Here is a 25,253-nt window from a genome sequence, read left to right on the forward strand (position 1 = left end):
AATGTCCAACTATTCACTTGTTCAAATTTAAATACAAAAAAAACATTCCTGGGGGAATACAGAGATGAGGAGGTTGGGGTATGAGTGGCGCGTGAGATTGGGAATAGTGCGTCTAGTTAACTTTGTGTTATTGTTGCTATTGTTATATCATAACTGTTATTATTAATATCATTACAATTGTTGTTATATCATTGGTATATTTGGTGGGGAAGATGAAGTGGTAGGTAGTAATAAGCATTTGCTTCTTACGACCCCTTTTCGAACATACAGTATTATCTAACGTTATTTTGTTGTTGAGTTATTGTTTTTGCTCTTTTTTTATTTTGATGTTCGAATAAAGTTTTAATTCATTCATTCATTCCTATTTCTCATTTTGCTGTTTGCGTTCGGATAACAATCGGCCTCAAAACTATTATGCATTCTACTGAGTCTCTTATGTATCTTACAGTCTCATCTCATCAGATCTCACCCGCATGACGGATAGCGAACGGGATCAGATTGACCAGGATGCCCAGATCTTCATGAGGACTTGTTCCGAGGCCATCAAGCAGCTCCGCACCGAAGGTGCCGATAATAGATTGCCAATTTGATTCCATTTCACCACGCTCATGTCTTTTTTTTGTAGCTGAGAAGCAGGTGTCATCAGCCCAGACCAGAGAGCACAGAGGGGCCGTTTTGGACCTCATTGAAATGTACTTGAAAGGTGAGGTAATAAACCTAAAAATACAATATTTGTGCAGTCCTGAATGCACTTGTTTGGTAGGAGTGTGTAAGCTGTATTCGGAACAGAGAGCCATAAGAGTGAAGAGAATGGTCGACAAGAAGAGACTGTGAGTATTTGTTTACGTCGATCTCACTAATCTTTGGCTATGTTCACACTTCAGGGCTTAATGATCGTTTACATTAACAAGTAAACACCACGTGGTTTCATCCGCCGTGGTTGTTTATTTCTCTGCTCCCTCTTGAAGGCAGAATAGTAACGTCTGCCGCCTCTCCATGATGTTCAGGTCGCATGAATGCGCCTTGATCGTGCAGACAGCATTTGGATTCTAAAAGTTTGGATACTTATCGGATTGAGGACCACATATTAAAGTAGCCTGGGTCTGGTGTGAAAAAAGCAGATAAAGTCCGCCTGAATGGGACATACTGTAACAGATGGTCTGTGGGAAAAACATCAGATTTCCCTGCAGTGTGACCGAGCCTTTGTTTCCTAATAATAAACGCCAGACTCTTGATTTCAGGTCAAGACTGGGATCCGACCAACACAGTCGAGTGGGGCAGATAGCTGATAAAGATCTCAAGGAGGAAACAATGGTGAAGGATGAAAGTTCTGGTATGTTAATCAATACTACTGTTTTTTTTTTTTTTAATTTCCTACTGCACTTTCGGGCTGGGCAATAGTACCAAATATTTCTTTATCGGTCATTCTGAGTGATTCGGTTTTTAACTGAGGTAATTGGGGTAGGGTAATAAATCCAATGGATTGGATTATTTTTTCCTAAGAATCGACAAATAAATAGTGGCAGATAGGCTAGGACTTTATAGCCCCAGTGTGTAAAAATATTTAATTCTAAAAAACTGGTGATTAAAATGATAAGCAAAAGATTCATGATCACGGTTTACGGATCCCTTGGGCCTCTCTGTGTCTGGTGGTTGTACATGTATCTACATATACTTTTTCATGAACGTGATTTCTTTTAAATGAGTATACGCTCAGAAATAATCATATTACACAACTTTGAAGAAGCTGACATGATGGGCTGCCATCATCCAACTACAGAAGCCTGAATGACCATTTTGCAAAGATAGCCTACCGCGTGGTAGTTTTGTCCACTTACCGTTCACAGCCTATCTCTGCATTTTATGGTCAGCAAGACCCGTGTTTTAGGAATCTGGTGCTTGTCAATTTCAACGACAACACCCCCCCCCCCCCTCCAACTTTTCCTTCTCTAGCCGCTTATGTTAGTCACTGAGTTCGGTGATGCATGGTCCACTTGCTTGACAATTTTTTCCCTTAATCTTTGCAATCTTTTACTGGCCTTTTATTAGCTTGTTCTGCTAGCAGCTAAGGTTAGCCCTGCCATGTGATGGTCACCGAGTCACATCATTTAGGCGTCTTTCACTTTTTCCATCGTTTCCTTTTCTAGCCACTCATGTCAGCCACTTGGCTGCAGGCTATGGCTCGCCTCTATTGTTAGCGAGTCCGTATAAATCGAGCTTGCTTCATTCTTCCGTGTCAATTGCCCTACAAAGCCAAGTTCCCTGATGCAGGGTCCCGAATCTTGAAAATTGTGGTTGGCCCCGTCAGTCCTTTTTAGTAGCTTCTCCCGCTAGCTGCTTAAGTAAGCCGTTTACATGAGTTCTGGCCATCTCCAGCTACTTGCCCTTTTCAGCCACTCCAGGTGTATCCAGCTTAAAGCGTTGAACAGCAACTTTTATGTTCTGTTGCTGGCTGAAATCCTTCCTTGCCCATGCCAGAAAATATAAAAGTTGAAATCTGAATTTTGCGAAATGGTACCGTTCGGGCTTCCGTTGTATGTCTGCTTTAAATTCACAATGATCTCTTGTGATTTATTACACTCTGTCCCATTTACTGACAGTCCAAACATTCTATTTTTACATCATCTTTGACACACTTCCAGTCCAACACTGATGCCATTAACAGAGTAAATGTTTGTGCAATTTAGAGAAAAGCGCGACTGAGACGTTGGATCAAAGCGCCAACCTATGGGAAGAAAGCAAAGTGGAGGACGAGCTCTCGCCTGAGGAGATCCAAATGGTTTGTGGCATTCAAGTTATGATTACTCATCATACAGAAAAAAATATACATTTCATTTTTGTCATGCTGTGCTCCAATATATGGGTATGCGACCAACTGAAAAGTTAGTTGCACCAGTGCTATCAGTGAAAAACAAATGAGTGAGCAGCCCTCCATTGACTTTCAAGTACCTCTTTTGAAAGAACCTGTAGAGGAAGCCCTTAATTATAACATACACAAATGAGTGCTATTCTTAACAGTCACTCAAAAAGTGACTGTAGCCTTCAACCAGGAGAAGATGTCATCAGGTGGTGTCCAACTGTCACTGGGCGTTTCGACCCTGAACCACAACGCCCTCAAGTTGGCGGGCCGGCAGTGATGTACAGTCACTGCCCATCTTCTCTTGGTTCCCAGCTATACTTCTCCCTCCTAATCCAGAACCGGCTTACCCCACCAGGGTTTTGTACCAGGGGACTCTGTGGTCGAGGGGTGTGGCAGATGCGGAGAGGTCTCGTGTACTGTCGGGTGCTTCCTGACTAGAGTCCTCTACTCTTTGGGAGTTTATTAGTTGCAGTGACAAGCATTGCATTTGTGGCTTTAGAGCGTCCAGCCATAATACAGACTATCGTGCACTTTCCAACATTCATGCAATAGACCTTAGAATTATACAGTGTGAAGACTGGGTGGATGCAGAGGGTGGAAGAGACGGCAGATTCAAATTAAATCTGATTTTAAAACTTCCACTTGAGAGGATTATCATGCCCTTGGAATATCTGTCCAGAGTGTTGATTGGTTATTGCCATATTCATTTTCCAGTGTAACAATGTGTGTAAATTCTTCAGCTTTATTTAATATTTCAAGATTCATTTTCTTGGTGATCATGTAATTGCCTTCTCGTTTAACCATCACTGCAAGTCTTGGGACCCGCAGTGAATAAATAAATTACATAAAATACAATAATGTAACTCATCAAGTCTTTACGAAGCACTCGAGATTCTGAACTTAATGCAGACCGAGAATAATATTGTGTAGGGTAGGTCAACCAAGAGCATATCAGCTTCTTTATGATGCCATGCCAAAAGCCAAAATCAGACGGGCATATTGCATGACACCAACCAATAGCAGGCAAGCAACTAAGAGAAGTAACTCCACATACATTATGTACAAATGGGATAACTATTGCAAAGAGGGGCCAAAACCATCTTATTCCACAATTTTCATTTCTGTTTTTGCAGTTTGAGCAAGAAAACCAGAGGCTGGTTAGTCAAATGAGCAATCTTGTGGATGAAGTAAGGTGAGTTACTACAGGCTTTGTAACCTTGTGTGTGTGTGTATATATATATATATATATATATATATATATATAATCATTTGCACCGCTTATCCTCAGTAGGGTCGCGGGGGGGCTGAAGCCCATCCCAGCTATTTTCGGGCAGTGGGCAGGGGACACTCTGAACTGGTTGCCAGCCAGTCGTGTTGTGGAATGTGGATAATAACTAATGATAAGTATGTAGGCATCTGGCGGACGTCGTGGGATGACGTTGCAGGAGGTCACAAGCTGGTATGCTCAGGGATCAGAATGGAGATTTTCATTTTCAGCTGAAATAGCCAGGGTCCAGGAATAAAGCAGCTATATAAATGCAGACCATTGTCCGGATAATTTTCTTCATCCCGAAAAAAATGTTCGCATCTACTGTTTTTTATAAGTCGAATGGTCGTAAATCTGGGAGCGTCTGTAGTGTATATATGTACATATATAATATAATAAATAAGCCAATTATTCATTGAAGAACAAATAGTATGGGAAAATATTTCACATTTCCGGTAACTCTCACTTCTTGCTTTTTTTCTTCCAGGCAAATCGAAGGGAAAGTTGTAGAAATTTCAAGACTGCAGGAAATATTTTCTGAAAAAGTCCTCCAGCAAGTAAGTACAGGTTGATCTTATTAGGGACTAATAGCCTGGCTTTTACCTTGACTCAAAAAAATATAGTTATTTCCACCACTGAAACGCATAGGAACAAAATTCCCTCTGTGACCTCACAAAAACGGCTGATTATTACAAACACCATGTTTTTCTTATTACTTGAAGTAATACTTGTCCTTACTTGCCATTTGACAGGAGACTGAAATCGATAACATCCATCAGTTGGTGGTCGGCACTACAGAGAACGTTAAAGAAGGCAACGAGGACATACGGGAGGTGAGACTCAGATTTGTTTTATGTTATAAAACATAGAAATAACTTTTCTTGTGTCACCAGGCTATCAAGAACAATGCCGGCTTCCGAGTATGGATCCTCTTCTTTCTGGTCATGTGCTCATTTTCGCTGCTCTTCCTGGACTGGTATGACAGCTAACGGGCATGGACATCTACCGTGGTGGACTTTATTGTGTCTTGTGAGGAATCTGCAGAAAACCAGTGGACTTTGAAGACGGCAGCCTGCTAACAGCTTATTAATGACCCCTCTTTACCAGAGTGGAAGGCAGTTTCTGTGACTGGAGCCACGCTTCTTCAAAGGCAAACTTAAATGACCTTTTTAGACCTTTGAAGGTTCTTCTGTGATGAGATTGTGATAGCTTTGCCATCTTTCTTTTTGGCAGAACAATTATGTCTCCATAAATCCAACAAAGAACATTTTGTCCCCAACAGCGGTAGGGTTAATAAAGCAGCTCATCGCTCACGTTGTCATCTCAGAGGGATTTTCTGTCACGTTTTCTATTGTCTTTATTGACCGCAGGCTCAAATGAGATAACAGACAGTTGATCTTTTCAAACACGTCAGGTTTACGGACGGGATTTTGAGCGGCGCGGAAACGAGTACGGTTCTGCTTCATGGTAGCCGGAGGAGACCATATCGGGTCTGTCAATTTCACTCAAATGTATTTACAGGATGTAGCACAGGATTCTTATGAACTGCGGTTTTCATGCGTCCTGAAAAATCTGAAAATGTTTTGACCAATTTTCAACTCCTGGGAAACATCTGAAGAATGACATAATAAATACTTAATTGTCCTGAAAAGTCTTCAATTATCCTGGACAATGTTTTTTCTGCTTGTTCTTCTTTTTTCACATGACATCGACGTTAATGTGTATTTAATTTTTACATTTGATGTCTTTTATATTTGCATTCCTTTATAGTCTCTATCACATGACAAAAACGTCTCTCCGTTATTTGTTTCTTTCATTGTAAAAATTCCATAAATGCAAAATAAGACAGACACTGGAGATACATATTTTCCTGTGTAAATAAACATTTCATAAAATAATATGCTCTATAAAGATAAATTAAGTTATGAATAACCAGTGTCAGAAACACATGTCAAAAAGTCAGCGGACACCAGAGCAGCCAACTCTGAAAAGTTGCCTGCCCAGCCATAAAGTTGCCGGCCCCATTTCACACAACTTGAAACACAATAAGACGTCTAATCGCAAAAAAAAACATTGTTGCAAAGTATTAAGGATTAATAATCAGAATATATAACAGAACAATACTTTAAAACTAAGTTTATTATAAAATCTACTTATAACATTTATTGAATGTATGTGACATCGCTGTTTTCCAGCTGCCATCAGTATGGACCTGTATTTACTCATCTTCATTCATGCAATCTTTGCTACAAGCCACGTGAACTCCTTTTTCCATGATGCTTTTAATGTTCGTTTACGTTTTGTAGCGTCATCAATTTAGTTAGCTTCTTTTGAGTCTATCTTCTGGGGCTGAGGTTTTGGCTTGATTTCTAACCACTTATCGATTTTTCTTGTATTCTCTGTGCGTCTACTTTGGAAAATGATATGCAAATGCACGACCTTATAACGCTCGGGTGAGTCCTGAAGCACGAAGTTATTCAACGCGGGCTTCTGATTGGCTGCCGAGTGTGCAAATTGCCAAATGAACCGAAATTCTGAAATTTCCAAACCAAACGAAGATTTCGAAACCTGTATTCTTTTGTACTAAAAAAAATAAACATTTCGTAAAATAATATGCTCTATTAAGATAAATAAAGTTAAGTTTAACTTACTTTTGGAAGATAAGCTTCAAGATGTCCTCCTCCGTTGTAAAGAGTGGCTGAAAAAAAGCGTTCCAACCATTTTCTCAACCGCATCAAGCTTTCTTATTCCACTTTCATTTCAAAAGAAACGGCTCGCCTCTTCCTTACACTTTAAACCAACCATATTGAATAGATGCACGAGATATTACACAATACAGTGCAGTGTGTATACACTAAAACCAGGAAGTAGAAGACAGATTTCTTCTTTGGGGTGGATGCTGGCCGACCTTTCACAGCGCCATAGCTAGTAGCATAAAGAAGTTAATACAGTTCTGTCCTGTACTCGGAAAGAGTGCACACAATAAAAAAATGGCCGGATATTTTTCGATATCCCCCAAAAATTATTGTATCTACCGTTTTCCTTAAGCCAAATCGGTCATAAGTAGTGGAGCGTCTGTAACTCTAATCACAAGATATTGTTTTTGAGCAATATAACACATAGAAATTGCAAAAGATGCTTCAAGAGCTCCAACACGTCACACATGCCTCGGCTAAGAAAAATATATCACTCATTATTTGGCCGCTATCGGTTTAATACCTATCGTGCATCCCTGATTACTAAATGAGACACAAAATAAGAGAAATGGTCAATGGTGGGAAACGTGGGCACTTTATTTCAATTCTTCATTCAACATATAACGTAGCAAATGCACTTGAATGGTACTCATTACACCGTATGAAAATCACAGTAGGCCATGGTGATCAATTAACAGACACTTACAGGAAAACAAGCCACTACTTTTAGATCCTTTTAACTAAAACAGTCAGTAAAAAGACGGCTGCCGATCGCCACCCGGGGATATTTGTTTTTCACAATACGGCGTCGTTACCATCAAAGCAAAGAAACATTCAGTAGAACTGTTTAAGAGCTAAGCTATCGAAGTGGAACCGAAAAAGGCTGCCCGTCCTTGATAAATACACGTTGAATACATCAACAAAGTAGAACTTGACAGAGAGAGGATGCAGAAAGCCGTTTGGGACCTGCACAATCTCAAATTGTGCAAAATACGTTTCTTGCTGGTGCAGATGGTGAAGGGGAGATTGTTGGCGCAACAGTTTAGTAAGATTTGTTGGGGAATCGACATAGCGCTGTTTAGAGCAGGGGTGTCAAACAGGCGACCCGCGGGCCGGATCAGGCTTGCTAAGGGATTGGATCCGGCCCACGAAACAACGCTCAGAGAAGCGCAAGAGACAAACGCTGCTGGTTGAAATATGTCCACTTGATGTTGCCAAAGCCAGGTGCCTCTCACAAAGACACTGTAGTTGTATTTCTTTATCTCTTGTCCTCCCTTTTTCTCTCACTCTTTCACTTTTTCCTTTACTCTTTGTGTCTTTTTTGCACTCTTCATTTTGTTCTTTTCTCTTTTCTTTCCCCCTACCTCACTATTTCTCATTTTATCTCTTTTCTCTCTCTCTTCTTTCTCTCTTTTTTTCTCCTCAATCTCCTAGTCCTGCTGCCAAGAGAATGTTCGTTCTATCGTGTGGCCCCCAAGTAGAAATTAGTATGAGACCCCTAGTTTAGAGGAACCGATTCATAAAAAAAGCCTGTATTTTTAATTAAAATAATTTTAATTTATCATAATTTGACACGTTTTCTATAAATATGCTTATTTTAGAATACTTAAAGTTTTTTAACCTTTTTTCACAGAATTAGCTCAAATTTTGATCGTTTAAAGTATGTATTTTCCTTATTTGATTTTTTTTTTGTCATTTTCTATAGTGTTTTTCTTGAAAAATAAGAAAAGTTCTAAACTATTTCAAATCTTTTTTTTTAATTTAATTTATTTAGACTTTATTTTGTAAAACAAGAAGAAATATACTAAAAAATGACCTGTTTTATCTCATTCAGAATATTTTGTTTAATGTTACTACATTTGATTTAGAAACATCTGACATTAGCCATGTTTTGACTTGTTTTTCTTGTAAAATAAGAATATGTATATTTGAAAATGAGCAAATTCATAGCCAATTAAAACCACTAAGAATAAGAAAATAAATCGTTAGAATGACTTCAATTTGACCTGATTTTAAACAATTTTATTTATTCAGTATTTTGACTTTTTCCCCCAGGAAAAAAACAAGAAAAGTTGACCTAAAATAAGCAATTTTATAGCTTTTTAAAAGATATTTATTTATTTTTACGTGCAAAATAAGAAAACATTTACTGTGCATCAATTAAGCAAATGTATAGCCCATTTAAAATCAAATTTGTGTTATTTTTTTATTGTAAAAAGAGGAAAGATATACTAAACAAGGATAATTACAGCTAAAAATGTGTATTTTAGCCATACTTTAGTGGTTTTAGATTCATTTTCATAATTTTTTGAGCTAATTTAAAATAAATATGAAAATGAAGACAGATTTTGGTACAATGAGCTCAATTATTTTCCAAATCAAATTTCCTTAAACTACAGTTTACGGATTATTTTCCTTGTTTGAAATATAAATGTTCCTATTTTTTGTTAGCATTATGTTTAATAAAATCAAGAAATAGAACCCCAAAAAACACCTGCTAATATAATAAGACCTTGTACTATGATTATTTTAGCACATTTGTCTAACATTCTGTGTCTTAAAACAGCAGCTGTTTTTCTTACTAAACTGCTGTGATTGAAATCTCTCACTTCAGATGCATTTGATGCCTGATTACAACTATTCAAAATGTTCTATTTGAAACGTGACCCAAAAAAAGCAGAGTACAGTCCTAATCGTCTTGCGTGCACGTTCACCTAAATGCATCACAAACGAGCTACTTCACAATCGTTTCACTAAATGACTTCTTTTTTTCTGTACAAATTCAACATCAAGTACGTGTGCGTGGTGCATTCTACATCATAAATAACAGCATAATGCGAATCAGACAAACCCCGGAGTCAGGATTCCCACGCATTGGGCTGACCTTGAAGGCAGCGCGGCCCCTGGGGCGGATTTTCTCAAAGGTGGGGGTTAGGCTAGCTTCTGCGCCGTCTCGGTTTCCTGTTGGGTGACCTTCTCCTCGGACATGATGGTCATCCAGGGCGATACGGAGCGAGTGATGGTCTGCTTGGCCATGTTGTAGTGGTTGATGAGAGTGAAAAGGCGGCCGCGGCCCCCCGGGCCCTGGTGGGGGAAGCCGCCGTACAGTCCGGCTGGCATGCAGCGCCCTTGCTGCTCCGGAAAAGAAAACGCGAGTCAGGTTCGTCGCTAAAAGCCGCATGCGCAAATTTGGGAAATGAAACTCAATTTTGTCTTTGTATAAGCCTCGCCTGATTTTAAGCCGAAGGCTTAAAGGTGGAGTTCATCGTTTGAGGTGCCCTTTAAAAAGTTATATATGTTCTCTATTAAGTATGTGTTAACAATGTCGACTGAGTTCAAAGAGCCCTTATGCTTTGTTTCATGAGATAGGAGAAATGGGGGGTGGAGTGGTGTAGGGTGACGATTTCAGCACCCCCTAATTTGCCGAGGTCTAGTGTTTTCAGATCATGTCACCATTCAATATAATGATTAGAAAAACGAGCACATATTTACTATTGCGCAAAAATAAAACGGTAATAAAGGCTGCGCCACACAGCGTGTCTTTGTTTTTTGTTTTTTGTCATTGGAGGTTTGTGCAGCCTTCCAAATTGCATTTGCTTGTCATTGTTCCTTGTGGATTAAAGGAAACTCCAGCCTTCTGACATTGGCGTGGATGAAACGCACGTCTGAAGTCGCTGCCGACACCAGTACGAACTTCCGCCTCGCGAAAAATAGAAAAAGAATAAAGCTGCTCTGTTTAAAATGTAGGAAAAATATTGCAGCTTGTTGTCTGGAATTTACAGTAGACACCCAGTTACTGTGTTCCTAGCCAATCTATTATTTTCATTTTACAATGTGAAATTTAAAAAAAAAAAATTAACTGTTCGTTATAGTATTTTTCCTACCAAAAACACTCAAAACTCAAACTTTGTTGTATATATGTGTATCACTGTGCAAATCAGGTCTCTAAGATTCCTGTCTGCCATTCGTCGACGTCATGTAAGGTAGAGCTAAGATTCATGGCCCGAGCCCGAACCCGAACCCGAGGCAATTTCGGGCCGGGTCGGGCCTGAAATGTCAGTCATACGGTCGGGTCGGGTCGGGTTCGGTCCTGCTTTTTTTTTTTTTTTTTTTTTTTTTTTTTTTTTAATTAATTAATAATTATAAATATATGTTCATTAAAAATATATACTTAAACTATGTATGGATACTAAACCAAGGAATACTTGTTATAAAATAAATAATTTGGATAAAACGGAGAAGGAGCTGTAATTGCTTTTAACGGAGCCAGAGCATGCTCTGTGCACGTGACGTGACGTGAATGCTGTCCTCTTAATAATCTTCCCCTCCGCAAATTCGCGTGATTTTGGCCTGGTATCCCCGATATGGAGTCGGACCAACAAGAAGTTAAGGATAAACTCAAGAGAGGAGAACTGACGAGGAAAACGCACTCTGGTAAGAGTTTTAATAAGCGTTTTATATAGAATACGATCGCTTTTGTCGGAAGTGTACATTGACGTTGGTGACATTTTCATCCGCATTAAAAAACGCAATTTGCAGAATAAAATCACGCTTTATTGTTTAAATAAACGCGTTATATAGACTAGGATCTCCCAATTATTATAATTAGCTCGCTTTATTGTTTTAATAAGCGTTTTATATAGAATACGATCGGGGGGGGGGGGGAATTTGCATAGGAGTCGGAAAAGGGCACAACACGTCAACACCCCCTGAATGAAAGTGCTGCGCTAAAATCTTAAGGACGTACTACTACTGCTGCTGTGGATTATGGCCCAATGATCAAGTCGTCAAAATGACGGACGCCCTTAAATGTTTTCGCTACCTCAAAAAAAAAAAAACGTCAATGACAGATTGTCGCTTAATGTAACATCTGCAGTGCAGACACAGAAATATAAAAGATGTAAATGTTTATACAGTTTTATTTAACTTAGGCCTAGATGTTGTAACAAAAGGCAGAGTTTAATTTGTTATCATAAATCACCCCTCCTTATAAATAAAATATGTAATTTCGGGCCCCCTCGGGCCGGGCCAGCAAATCCAGTTAATTAGTCGGGCTCGGTCCGGGTCGGGTTTAATACCCCTCGGGCCTGCGTCGGGCTCGGGTGCTTTTTTTGGGCCCGATCTTACCTCTAATGTAAGGTGCCTCTATGATTTTTGCCTCAAATCCCTCCCACAATGCCTTTCTCCTTTTTCAGTTCAGAATCTCGGGTGCTTTGTTAAGACTTGAGTTGCTGCGATACAAATACTGTATTTTTGTACTTGCTTGCAGTGATGCTAAAGAGAGATGCAAATACACGATAGAAATGTAGACAAAGCTTAAAAAAAATTAAGAAATGTGATAAAGGCCCACGCATTTTTCCCCCCTTTCAGTTAAATGGCCAAAACCTATCTAAGATTTGGACAATTATTCATAATAAGGAGACGATTGAAGCAAGGAATTCCTCTTAAGGACATGACAATCCTCAGAAGTTTTCAAACTAGTATTTATTTTAATCCTCCGTATCATTCAGCCTCTGCATCCACCCGCTAACTTCACTTTACCAGCTCAAGTCACGTGACACCAAAGATAAATACAGTTTAATTTTTTTCTTTACTTGTATATTTACTATAAATGTAATTTAATCATATGCATGTATATTACATATTAGTAATACTACATACTCTATTTAGTTACAAATGCTAATGTATGAATACTTTTGATGTTTTTTCCCGACTACAACAGATCTCTATCCCCTTCTACACAGAAATTTCACTTTGCGACCCACCTCAGAGCAGATCCAATATCCTGGGGGTCTAAAGTTTGTGTCACGTTAAAAATGACAAGCATAATGCATTTTAAATGTTACACACCGTGTACACAAAACTATCCGGGCATGGCTGCTCGTACTGGTAGACCTTGTAGACCACCAGGAAGACGACACACACCAAGAAGGCCAGGGCGCAAATCACCAGCAAGATCACCTGCGGGGGAAGAAACAATAATAGAAACAACAATTAGCTAGATGTAGCCTGTGAGAAAGTGCTGAGAGAAGCACTAGAGAGAATTGAGCTGCATTGCATCAAACAATGACTTGTCATTTGACATATGTCCTCTAGATGTCGCTAAATCCAAGCACCACTCGCAAATGACCCACTGTATTCGCTGACTACCATTAATCAACCAGAGAACATTGAGGGTACCCATCTTGGTGTAATTTTACTTACAATAAAAGTCACAATCCAAAACTAGCACCTGGGTGTCTTTATAGAAGACTAAAGATTTACCTCGCTTCTAAATTATATATATAAAATCTAACAGGGAAGTTCCCTTATTCATGTAAACAGTTTTATAAAAAATAGTCAGTTCATGTTTATTTGTATAGCCTTAAATCACAAAGAGTCTCAAAGGGCTGCAGAGACCACAGATTATTGCAAACCACAGACTATAATCACACCATCCCCTGATCTAAAACCGACATGAAGGAAAAAAAAAACCTCAACATGAGGAAAACGAGGAGACCTTGAGAACTCTACTGCAATAGCATTTATTGTTTCAATCTGCAGTGAACTATGACCTAACTAAAACTTTCAAGATGTTTACACAGTGTGAAATATTTGACCACTAGATAGCACTGTACTGTTCAATGCGAAGGAAACCCAGTACCAATGCATTGGCATAGCGTAGCAGCAAGATGCTAGAAAACATGGTGGCGACTTCTAGATAGGGATTCCACTATGTGCAAGAGATACAAATTTCAGAATATGTTTAAATCATGAAATCAATCATTTGAATTTGTGTATGTATGTTTTTTTTCAATTTCCATTCTGCATGGATTTCCCCAAGTTAAATAAACTGTAGTGGAATTTAATTGTTAACAAATGCACTGTTGATAAACACTACAAGATCTAAGTGAGGAAAAAATATTGAGGAAAAAAATCTCAATAATTGTGTTACAATCAAATCTTACATCCCTGAATCATTATTCTGTTGTGAGCCTCCAAAAAGTCCCCGCCCCCCTTCCACCTAAGGCACGCTTTTTATGCCATTAATTTACTAGTCCGGTCCCTGTGAGAATGTTTTCTCTACCATGTGGCCCCGGAGCTAAAATTAGTTTCACACCCCTGGTCTACATGATTCTTCTTGTAGACTGATAAAACTGGATTTTAACTTATTCAGTACCAGAGACATGTTAAACTTGTTTTCTGGTGTCATTTTTGTAATTGTCTACATCTTAAAGTTGTAGTAAATAGGAAAATGATACTTAAATTCAGCAAACTTGTTTATTTTGATTTGCTTGAATTACAAGTTGTGGAAGGCCAGTGAATGTAAAGGACTGAGCAAGTTGGATCCACCCGGAGCGGCTGAAAAGATCCAATAACTGGAGTTGGTCTGAACTCATTTAAATGGCTTACTTAAGGAGCTAGCGGGAAGAGCTACTAAAAAGGACTGACCGGGCAAACTAGAATTATCAAGATTCTGGACACTGCATCACAGAACTTGGCTGTGTTAGGGTAAGTGACACAGAAGAATGAAGCAAGCTTGATTTATACAGACTCGCTAACAATAGTGGCGGGCCGTAGCCTGCAGCCAAGTGGCTGACATGAGTGGCTAGGAAAGGAAACGATGGAAAAAGCGGAAGACGCCTGAATGATGTGACTCAATGACCATCACATGCAGGGCTCAGCTGTGTGCGGTGAGTGCCCATTGAGTGTTAAAAGCACCACCAAGATGAGCTACCTTTGCAAAATGGTCATTCAGGCTTCCGTAGTAGTAAGATGGTTGCCAGCTTCTTCGAATTTCTAAACCCATGATTCGTGTTTGTGAAATAATACATGTGGTTCTGCTTATTTGAATCAAAGTTTTTTTGTAAATGAATGAAGTACTGTAAATTCCAGACTACAAGCTGCTACTATTTGGTAGGCATAAGCAAGCAAGGGGGCTGAACAAAGAGGGAGCACATCACCTGGACCAAACTTTGGTAAGCGGACCCACACCACTTCCTGGTCAAATTGGGTTATGATGTCCTCCTAAGCCCTGGCAACATGTTCACCTGGGGCCTGATAGACTCACTTAGGGCCTGAGAGAGTCACCTTTGTGTCAGCTTTGTCAGAAAAGAGGATCATTAGAACACATCCTCAGCTGTTGCTCAAAGTTCTTGGGAGATGGCAGGTATAGGTGGGGCCACGACGAGGTCCTGCAGACAATAGCAGACACAATCTGCACTGGCATCAACACCAGCAAGTGGCAACATAAAACCTGGAGCTGGAGAGAAACCTCAACCCTCCAAGAAGACCCAGGTGGGCATGCCAACAACTGCAAGAGACTGGTGTGGGCATAGAGAAGCAGTTGTGATTCCCAGACATCATCACATCAGCTATAACACCCTGGCCAGACATGGTCCTGATGTCCAGAGCCAGCAAGCAGGTGGTTCTCCTTATGTTGCCGTCCGGTCCCCCAGGAAGACCGGATTGATGATGTGCAGGAGAGGAAGAGGGGAAAAGATGCCGATCTCGTGGCTGAATGCTGTAGGAATGGGTGAAGGTCCTGCTGCGAACTTATTGAGGTGGGCTGCGGAGGTTTTGCAGGCAGGTCCTGACACCGTGTCATTGGGACCCTCGGTGTTTGTGGACTGCAAAGGCAATAGCCATCAACAACCTCAAGGCAGCAGCTGAAAAGGCTTCACGTTGACTCTGGTTGAGGAGGGGGGAGGTGTGACTTAGTGCGCTACCTGGACACAAGCCAGGGGAGTGATCACCCTCGGCTGGGTGACCCTGGGAGAGTCACCGACAATGTGTCTAGGTTGCACCATAATAAAACATGCCAATACTATTTACTGACTGAGGAGGGGTACATAATAATTATGGGGGTTACAATTATGGGACTAATAACAGCACAGTTTTTGGCCCGATTGGAAAGACATACTGATAATTAGTCACCCGCTGCCAAATTGAAACATCAGCCGACACTCCTTTTGTCAAGAACCGGAACAGGACCCAAACGGGTGACGTTCTCACACAAGCCTTTTCTTTTACGGGAAATAGGGAGGCATGCATGTTAGGCAGCGGTCTGGCGTGAAATGATAGGAAGCCAGAGTCCGACGAGATCGATACCAATTGCCCGAGTTGATATCGGACAGATGGGGTCGATACCGGAAAGGACGGGACAGACAGGATAGATAATGAAACAGGATATCAAAAATAAACAGGACAAACTAGACGGGAACAAAAACTGGAGAAAATTATCTATCTAGCCTGGTCATATCCCTCGAGAGGGGTGACCGACAGCAAGACAAGAAAATAATAAACAGGACAAAAATAGGCTAAAACAAAACTGGAAACCGAAATTAAACAGGACAAAATAAACGGGAACAATACCGGATAGGAAATACCAACAGGAACAGGACCGAGTCGAAACCCACGTCTTGCGGGGCAGAAGTTCCTTTACAGGCTGTCTATGAAGCGCGAGAGCACTGAGCTTAAATTAGACATAAAGCCAATCTGTCAACGCCACATGGGCGGGGCCAATTGGTTGTCATGGCAACCGTGACAACTTGTTAGAAATATTCCAAGAATTTATGTAATGTAATGTTAAGTAATGATTCTTTTATGTTATTATTATCATTATATACCGCAGCCATATCCGCCTAGCGGGAGGTGGCTAGAGTCATTTCTGGCTCTTTTTGGGAGATTGATACAGAGAAGGGGATTCCCAGCCCCCTCGCTCAACCCAACTGAGGTGTTGGGAGTCATTAGGTGACCAACCCCCCCCCAATCCCAACCCCTAATGCTGAACGCCAAGCAGGGAGGCAACGAGTACCAATGTTGTAAGTCTTAGGTATGACTCGGCCGAGGCTTGAACCACAACCTCCCAGTCTCGGGGCGGGCGCCATACCCCCAAGGCCACCGAGCTGGTCTTTTATGTAGTAGTGGCAATACTTGGTCTCATCTCTATCACTTTGCAATTTGGTATTGGACCGCTTGAGGTCAGTCGCATGGCCGATTTGGTGTACAGGCTGTTGCTATTGTATGGGCTTCTGAATTTGAGTACAGTACGTTGAGATATGTTTTGAGAAGGTTTTTGTCGTACTCTTCATCGTTTCATTAATATTGACTGCTGCACTAGTGGATCCAATTTGACACCTGCGGACACAGTTTCCAAAAAGTGTCTTAATCAGTGCACAATTTGTTACTTTTCTGTACTAGACATTTCAGCACTGATTGTTTTTTTTTTTTTCAATGTAAGAAATGTCTGTGAATGAGTTAGATTTTATGGCTCGGGTTTAAAATCCAGTGCCGCTTGTACAAAACTTGTACAAAAACAAAATTGAGTTTGTTTTTTTAATCGGGTACCCTCTGTGTCATGGTCAGTGATGTGACTCAGCTGTGCCTGCTCCTCTGGCGCCAACTGCCTCGGACTCTGATTGGCTCCTGATCAGTACTTGTACCCACTCCTGTCTGTCCCCTTTTGTCAGTCCGTTTGCGAACCTCATTTAACGCTAGGCAAGCCTTTTTCGACCCTGACTCCTACCTGTCCCGCTTTTGCTCCTGTCTGTTCCCCGGCTTCGACCTGTTTTTGATCCTGACCACGTCTACTTTCCCGTCCTGGCTTTTGTCCCCGACCGCGTCTTCCTCTATTCTGTCTTACGACTCGCTTACGACCCCGACCACGTTTTGCTTTCTTGTCCCAGCAACGAACCCGTTTTTCCCGTCCCCGACTCCGCCATCGCTCGCCACGGGAGATCCACTTCCGCGTTCGGAGCGCAATCCAAGTATCAGAGCGACCTTCTTCCCGCGTACAGCAGTCACCGGATTGTGGGCGCATCCCTTTCTCTTTCCTCCAATAAAACTTGTGAGAAACGCAACGCAAGTGGGTCCTGTCTCCGTTCTGGTCTTGACACTCTGTCGTCCGAAATTCATCGTATTTTAACACAAATAGAGGGCCATATTTTTAACACATTGGGGCTTTAAAAGAGGTTTTTGGTCAGGCTCATCGGTTGCAGACTACGGATGCTCTCTTTATCATACGGCATCTGCTGCAGACTAACATTTTGCCATTCGGCGAGGCGGGAGCGAAGCGACCATGGGGAGGCGGTTGCCATGGCAGCAGCCGACAGCACCGATTGGCTGAGGCAAGCGTGGAGTGAATCATCGGCCAGCGTGATGGATTCGCGTGTCGAACTGGCAGGATGCAGAGTCGCCCAGGTAAAAACGTTGCTGCAAATTGTTGCTACGGATTTTTAACACTTTGGGAATCGATTACTGCACAGACTGACTTGTTTGTCACTGTCGTGTGAAAAAAAATCTTCATTTTGGGGTTTCTTCTTTAACTTTATTGCCTTGATGGAGTATTTATATGTAAATTGGGTCATGTTTTACAAAACAACCTCCAAAAACTGGAGGCAACCCAGAAAACATTAAAGGGACGGTGTGTATTATATGACCACTAGATGTCGCTTTAGGGTGTCATGCACAGAAAACAAGTGCCATAAAGCACAAGGAAGAATAAAAATGGGCAGTGTTTTTAACCAAGGCACATTTGTTTTATTGAGAAAATACCACAGGTATCACCAGCCAATGCCGTTGCATCTCCAGTAAAAATAAATCTGAATGAAAGAACTTTTGCTAGACCGCACAGGCAAGCGAATTGGATAATTTCCCACGGCACGGTAGAATTAGTGTACGATGGCACAGTGGTTGAAAAATACTGAACTCTGGAGACTCAAAATGCACCATATTACTTCTCATTTTTCTCTGCCCAGCCTTTTTGAGGTTTCTGGGTACGTGTAGCAGCAAGATTGTGAACAATTATGTTTAAGTGATTCTGATGATTGTAAAAGAAATGTTAATAAATTCAACCTACGAGAATGTTAAAAAAAACGTACTTTTATGTAATAGTTAATGTGTTTTTGCCAATTATTTGAATAAATATTGTTTTTATTACCACCAGGAGGTGCTTAATTATACACACTGTCCCTTTAAGGTATACACCTTCAATATATATATATATATATATATATATATATATATATATATATATATATGTCATATTGAATTGAAATGTCCAGTTTAACTTTTGTGTTTTATTTACTTGAACAAAAAAATCAGGGTTTTTTGGCCTCATCTACGTTTTGTTTTTTTGTAATAATATATGTATTTGTAATATTAATATATATTTTCTATTACCATAACATAAAATATACAAATGATATCAATAAAACTATTATAGAAGAAACTAATCCAATTGTTAAGTATATTTATTTTTATAAGAAAATTAAATTTAAACTTAGCAATACTACATTAAGGTAATCTTAACTATTTTCTATGTATTACAAATATAATTATAATATGGATTTAAAAAAGAATATAATCTGACGTTTAAGTATTTTCATTTAACTACATTTGAACTTAAACCAAGCAAGATTAGAATATCAATATTTAATATATCCATAGCTTATTATTTACATTTTTTCTTCTTGTTTTACTTAAAACAAGTCAATGAAAAGCAAAAATTAGATTCAGCCCATTTTAAGAATGTATTCTATTTTAAAAGAAAAATAGTCATGACTGAAATAAATCAGAAAATATAAATGCAAAAAAAAAAAGCTGTCGGAAGAAGAAAAAATTATATTAGGGCGTTCCCCCCCATGGTTATTATAAAGATAAATTGGGGCATGCTTTTGTTGGTGTAATTATGATGATTTCGGGGATTTTTTTTCATCTTTTTCATTTATTTGGAATAATTCCAAAAGCAAAAATCTTACTTTGAGTCGCTCGGACACGCCTTCGATGATGCTTATGGAGAACTCTGCGATTTTGGGGGATCTGCTCTTGCCTTTCTTGCTCTCGCCGTCATAATCCGCTTTGGTCTTCACCACCACCTTAAATTAAACATGTTACAGACATGCATGCACACAAAACTGTGAAAAAAATGCCTTTGTGTAGAAAATAAATCTTATTTATTCATATTTTTGCACAATGTCGCTGCTAATTGTCTTTGCACTATTGGATGTCGAAAAGTATCCGGACATTGCTGTAGGTTAGATTTTGTATTGTGTGCACCTTTTTCAGAGTACAGGACATTACTGTAGTGCTTCCATCCACCACTCCGCATGTGGCGCTGCGAGAGCTCACCCAGCATCCACCCCGATGAAGAAATCTGGCTTCCACTTCCTGGTTTTCGTGTATACACACTGCACTGTACCTGTACCACGCTTTGACATTTTTATTGTTTAATATCTCGTGCATCCATTCAATGTGGTTGGTGTAAAGTGTAAGGAAGAGGCGAGCCGTTTCTTTTGAAATTAAAGTGGAATAAGAAAGCTTGATGCGGTTGAGAAAATGGTTGGATCACTTTTTTTCTACCACTCTCTACCACAGAGGACGACCTTTTGAAGCGCATCTTCCAAAATTAAGTTAAACTTAACTTCATTTATTTTTATAAAGCATATTTTATGAAACATTTATTTTTAGTACAAAACAATACAGGTTACTTATACAAGCCTTAAACATCCATTATCTTATCCTCAGTAGGGTCGCGGGGGTGCTGGAGCCCATCCCAGCTATCTTCGGGCAGTGGGCAGGGGACAACCTGAACTGGTTGCCAGCTTATCGCAGGGCACACAGGGACAGACAACTCAATCGCTCATTCATACCAAGGGACAATTTGGACCGGCCAATTAACCTGACAAACATGTTTTTGGAATGTGGGAGGAAACCGGAGTGCCCGGAGGAAACCCACGCAAGTACGGGGAGAACATGCAAACTCCACACAGGAAGGTTTGATCTCACGACCTCAGAACTGTACCGCACACGCGCTAACCACTGCGCCGCCGTGCTGCCCCAAGCCCTAAACATACTTATTAAAATCTCAAACATACAAAATATAGCACAGAAGCACCTTCCAAACAAATTCAACTTAAGTCGGGCAACGTCTGTATTCTTTTTTTTTAATATTTGTCTTTGAATATTCATAAAACAATGACGAACAGGCTCCAGGACAGTTTCTTCACAAGGGCCATCAGCACTCTAAGCAAGCACACAAAATTATGTATAGAAAATAATGAATATTCATATTCTTAGTTCGTATTTTTGCATAACAACCCTAACCCTGCCAAATGTCATTGTACTATTGTCATTGCATTATTTGATCTTCATGCTGTCCCACTTTTCTGTCGTAACCCAATGGGAAAGAAACACAAGTACATGTGTTTACAATAGTTAGGTTATGGTTGTTCATGTACACATTTTAGTTTTATTTGGGGTATTTATTGTTGTTTGAGTACACGTTTTATTAACATTTTGGGGTGTTTTCGGTCGTTTAAGTATACAGTTTGATAATTACTTTGGTGATTTTAGTTGTTTAAGTCCACGTTTTGTTAATATTTTATGTATTTACGGTTGTTTACACGTTCTGTTGATACATAGGTGTTTGGAATACGTATGAACGTATAAAAATAAATCTAATTATATCATATTGGGACATAAGAAATCAATACTCAAAACAATTTATTGTTTGAACACTGATCCTGAATGATCAAAGTAGAGTACTAAAGCGATACTATGATACCTATCCTAATATTATTTTTTTAAGTCTTATTTGTTAATTTAATTCGAACTAGAATGAAAAGAAAGACTATTCTAACTATTATACTGCATGATAATCCTGGTGTACCACATCTTATTCTCTTGTGGACAACGTATACTACGTTGTTATCAATGACAATAATAATAATAATAATTTTTAAGCTTCTTTTTGTTCCTAACTAGCGCAAAGGGCACCCAGTTTGATGTATTGTTCTAAATTAGCAACCTAGCTACACGTCATGTTAAACGGCTAAAACGGTAGCTTGATAGTTAGCTAGAGAGGTAAGCAGGTCAAAAAACTCAAAGGGAGCTAGATAGCTAGCTAAAAGAGTAAACACTCATCTAAATAGACGGATAGAAAGCTACAAACAGAGCTAGATAGCTGTAGTTCAAAGAAAGGCAGTTTGACGTTGAGACTCTGTGAACTACAAATTTTGTTGTGCCTTGATTTTTATTGACACTTTTTTTTTCTCCTTTCTTGTGTTTTAGGTCTCCCTGATCCGTCCAAGAAGTATCTTGGGCACGATCAACCTTCATGTCATGGAGGTGAGTGCGTAAAGTGTCAAATTTGGACCAGTGTTAGTCTTTAAAGGGACCGTGTGTAATTTTTACTACCTCCTAGTGGTGCAAAAAGCTTCAATTCAGTAATTGGGTTTCATAAAGCGAATGAGCAAAAAATTTGCAGGTTTTTTTAGCTAGCTATCTGGCTACTTTTTTAGCTTTGTAGCTTGCTATCTTCGTACATTTTTAGCTATTTAGCAAGCTACCTGGCTTTTTACATTTTTTGCATGCTATCGAGCTAACATTTTATCTTTTTACTATTTTGCCTAGCTATCTAGCTCCAAATAGTTTTTTACCTATGTATGAACTTTACATTACAATATTATTATCATTTATAGAATCATATTTGGCATTTGGATTCTATGTAAACCAAGTTACACATTTAATTTTTCCCTATTTTGCTCAATATGTTTCTCTTCCTTGGATGTTATATTTTACTAATTATTTTGTTGTTGTTGTTGTGCTTTGTCCAGCCCTTTGAGACTTAACTTGACTATAAAAGAGGATAAGATTTAGCTTGATAACTCGCAGAAGGGTAACACGTAAGCTAGATAGCATGCAAAAAGAATGTAAAAAGCTAGCTAGATAGCTTGGCAAATAGCTAAAAAGGTAGGAAGATAGCTAGATAGCTAAAAATGTAGTCAGATCGCTAGCTTTATAAAAACCCATATATTGGAATTTAGTTGTTGTGTTTCCTGTAAAACAAATCCATAAAAAGATAAATATGTGTTTAATACACGAATAAATTCTCATTCTACTCTTTTTATTAATTGCTTAAAATTAATTATCAATACTTGCAAACACTTTTTGTTCATAAACTGCAATTCGTTAGATTTTCTACAATAACAACTCATGTTATTACTATGTTCATTATTTAAAGAACTAAAGATGAACAGACCCAGTCAACCAATAAAAACAATTTACTAAAGAAAAAGAACACAAGCATTGGTGAGCTATAACAGGTCTGCGGACCCCTCGACCGCGTTGGAGACCCCCTGATTTCTAGACAATTCTCATCATAACCCGATATCCCCACCTCCATTTTTTCCCTTCACATAATTTAAAACCTTACCTTATCCGGTGGCGGAAAATGAAGCTGGCTGGCGTCTAAAGGCGTGATGAGGGGTATGGTATCAAATCCGTCCTCAGAGACCCCCTTGCCATTGTTTTTCTCACTGAAATTATTCCCCAGTTTCACCATTTTTCCTGCAACCTGGAGGAGGATGGAGATAAAGAGGCGAGAGGGGGGAGGGGTAATCACCCACCGGCCTTTATTGTATATAGCCTCATCATATATGATATTTTGATGCAATCAAACATATTTTTAGGGTTTTTTTGGTTGTTTTTTTGTTGTCCGTAAAAGCATCACCGCGCGGCAAGGTGATGCATTTACGAACATTGGAGTGGGGGGTGGGGGGGACGCACCTATAGCGCACCGGGAATGTAAATGGCATGCATATGAAATCGCTCACCTTTTCAGTCGAGTTTATAGATTTAGAAATGGAGATTATAATCCTGTAATGTGTATTTTTCTTAATGAAACGGCGCCGTGCGGTGTTGTTGATGCTGGAGAAGCGCTTTAATATGTGACGCAGCCGTGGTGTGGAGGAGGAGAGGGGGGGAGATAAAAGGGGAGGGGGGGTGGATGCTTAAGCCCCCCCTACATGCTGCACTGCGAGTGATGTAACGACCTCATCGCATCCGACGAGCACGTCGCACTTTGCGTCCTGTAGGGGGAGATTCCGACAAAAATAAATCGAATAAAATGGAGTTGTCTTTATTGTTATTGATGATAACCTAGTGGTTATTATTTACCAATAAATTAGACGTGGCACTCCAGGATCAACATGTAATGCAATATTTAAAACAGAGAAGAAAAAAAAGGAAGAATTGGGATGGATGGCACGGTGGTTGAGTGGTTAGTACGTCTGCAGCACAGTTCTATGGTCATGGGTTTGAATCCAGCTACCAGCGTTCCTGTGCGGAGTTTACATGTTCCCCCCAAAGGTTAATTGTTGTGAATGAGCGAGCGAGTTGTCCGTTTCATTTCATTTCATTTCATTTCATTTCATTTCACTCTGTGTTCAGGGTGTCCCCTGCCCACTGCCCGAAGATAGCTGAGACGGGCTCCAGCACCCCCGCGACCCTACTGTGGATATGCGGGGCAGCTGATGGATGGATGGTGTGGGGACTCCACTGTGTAAAACAAATACAAATTAACATTGTCATGATAGTTTCTAGTATTAAAATTAATGGTTTGTTTTAGTTACAGAATGAAAGTTTGTCATACCACTAGGAGGCACCAAATATTACACGCTGTCCCTTTAAGAATCAGGCCTTAGCTTAAGAGCTATGAATTGATTATTGTGGTTAGGTTAAAGGTTATAATAATCTGGGAATCATTTGGGACTGGTGTTCAGGGTGAGGGGCTTGCATGATATCGGTTTATGTCGATGTCTGTGTATTGCAGGGGTGTCAAACTAATTCGAGCTGGGGGCCCGTGCTAAAAGAAACTATCTCACGGGGGCCGGACTCCTAAGTTTAAGAGAAAGAAAGAAAGGGAAAGAGAAAGATGAAAAGAGAGAGGGAGAACAAGGGAAGCAGAGTAAGAGAGAGAGAAAGAAGGTAAGAGGCAGAAAAAAGGAGAGAGTGAAATACAGAGTGCACAAATGAGAGTTAAAGAGCACAATAGGGAGAGATAGGGAGGAAAAAAGGAGACGGAAAAATAAAGACAAATAAATAAAGACAAAGAAAGTGAGAGAAAGAGAGATCAAAATAATACGAGGATATAAAAATACAAAGGGAAAAGAACAGAGAAAGAGAAAAATTAGTGTGCATGAGAAAGAAAGGGAGAAAGATAAAAAGAAGGAAATAGTGAATGCAAAAAATAAGTGGAAAAAAGAGAAAGAAAGAGAGGAAAATCGATAGAGAAAGAGACAGAGAGAAAGAAAGGTAGGGCGTTAGCAACGGACTTTGTATTTATCCAGTCATTGAATTAATTACCTGTATTACTTTCTCAGAGCGATTGCTTTGCATTTCGAAAAATGAACATCAGGGGGCGACAAACCTTTGGTAGCGCTGGGCGTCCGTGAAGTACAGTACTACACGTAATATTTGCGACCAATCTGATGTATTTTTGTTAGATTCACACAATCGTGTGTTTATGTTGAACACGTCTTATATAAATAAATCAAATACAAGTCACTATGCACTTTTAACAAATACTGAAGCAACAAATGGTCTTGAACAAATGGAACTGTGAGATTGCCAACATCTAATAAATAAAGAAAAAATGGATTTAAAAGGG

General features: G+C 39.7%; 2 protein-coding genes across 2 annotated transcripts in view; one reads left to right on the forward strand and one right to left on the reverse strand.

Moving 5' to 3' along the window:
• The window catches only part of stx18 (syntaxin 18), a 28,735-nt gene extending 22,954 nt beyond the window's left edge, over positions 1-5,781 (forward strand). Inside the window, exons 3-11 of the mRNA XM_088337914.1 lie at positions 449-564; positions 626-703; positions 764-830; positions 1,242-1,333; positions 2,688-2,779; positions 3,994-4,052; positions 4,615-4,684; positions 4,880-4,960; positions 5,021-5,781. Coding sequence (XP_088194040.1) covers positions 449-564; positions 626-703; positions 764-830; positions 1,242-1,333; positions 2,688-2,779; positions 3,994-4,052; positions 4,615-4,684; positions 4,880-4,960; positions 5,021-5,116 — 751 coding nt within the window. The 3' untranslated portion in view covers positions 5,117-5,781. The remainder of the gene's footprint in view (positions 1-448; positions 565-625; positions 704-763; positions 831-1,241; positions 1,334-2,687; positions 2,780-3,993; positions 4,053-4,614; positions 4,685-4,879; positions 4,961-5,020) is intronic.
• Positions 5,782-7,397: 1,616 nt separating this feature from the next.
• Positions 7,398-23,571, reverse strand: LOC148363852 (neuronal vesicle trafficking-associated protein 1-like). The gene is made up of 5 exons (XM_088337916.1): positions 23,419-23,571; positions 23,019-23,159; positions 19,564-19,680; positions 12,674-12,784; positions 7,398-9,955 (listed from the first exon to the last, which is right to left on the reverse strand). Exons 2-5 carry the CDS (start codon positions 23,145-23,147, stop codon positions 9,755-9,757), a joined length of 558 nt encoding a protein of 185 aa, XP_088194042.1. The 5' UTR covers positions 23,148-23,159; positions 23,419-23,571; the 3' UTR covers positions 7,398-9,754.
• Positions 23,572-25,253: the final 1,682 nt, after the last annotated feature.

The sequence above is a fragment of the Urocampus carinirostris genome, chromosome 6 (assembly GCF_059441175.1).
Source record: "Urocampus carinirostris isolate Australia breed hairy pipefish chromosome 6, RoL_Ucar_1.0, whole genome shotgun sequence".
NCBI lineage: Eukaryota > Metazoa > Chordata > Actinopteri > Syngnathiformes > Syngnathidae > Urocampus > Urocampus carinirostris.

What these genes read in the sequence shown, in the direction of transcription:
- LOC148363852 (XM_088337916.1), bottom strand. Translation starts at nt 23,147, where the DNA reads ATGGTGAAACTGGGGAATAATTTCAGTGAGAAAAACAATGGCAAGGGG. An exon ending in ATTTTCCGCCACCGGATAAG is followed by an intron (nt 19,681 to 23,018) that starts GTAAGGTTTTAA and finishes GTTTAATTTAAG; the next exon opens with GTGGTGGTGAAGACCAAAGC. An exon ending in CGGATAGTTTTGTGTACACG is followed by an intron (nt 9,956 to 12,673) that starts GTGTGTAACATT and finishes TTTCCGGAGCAG; the next exon opens with CAAGGGCGCTGCATGCCAGC.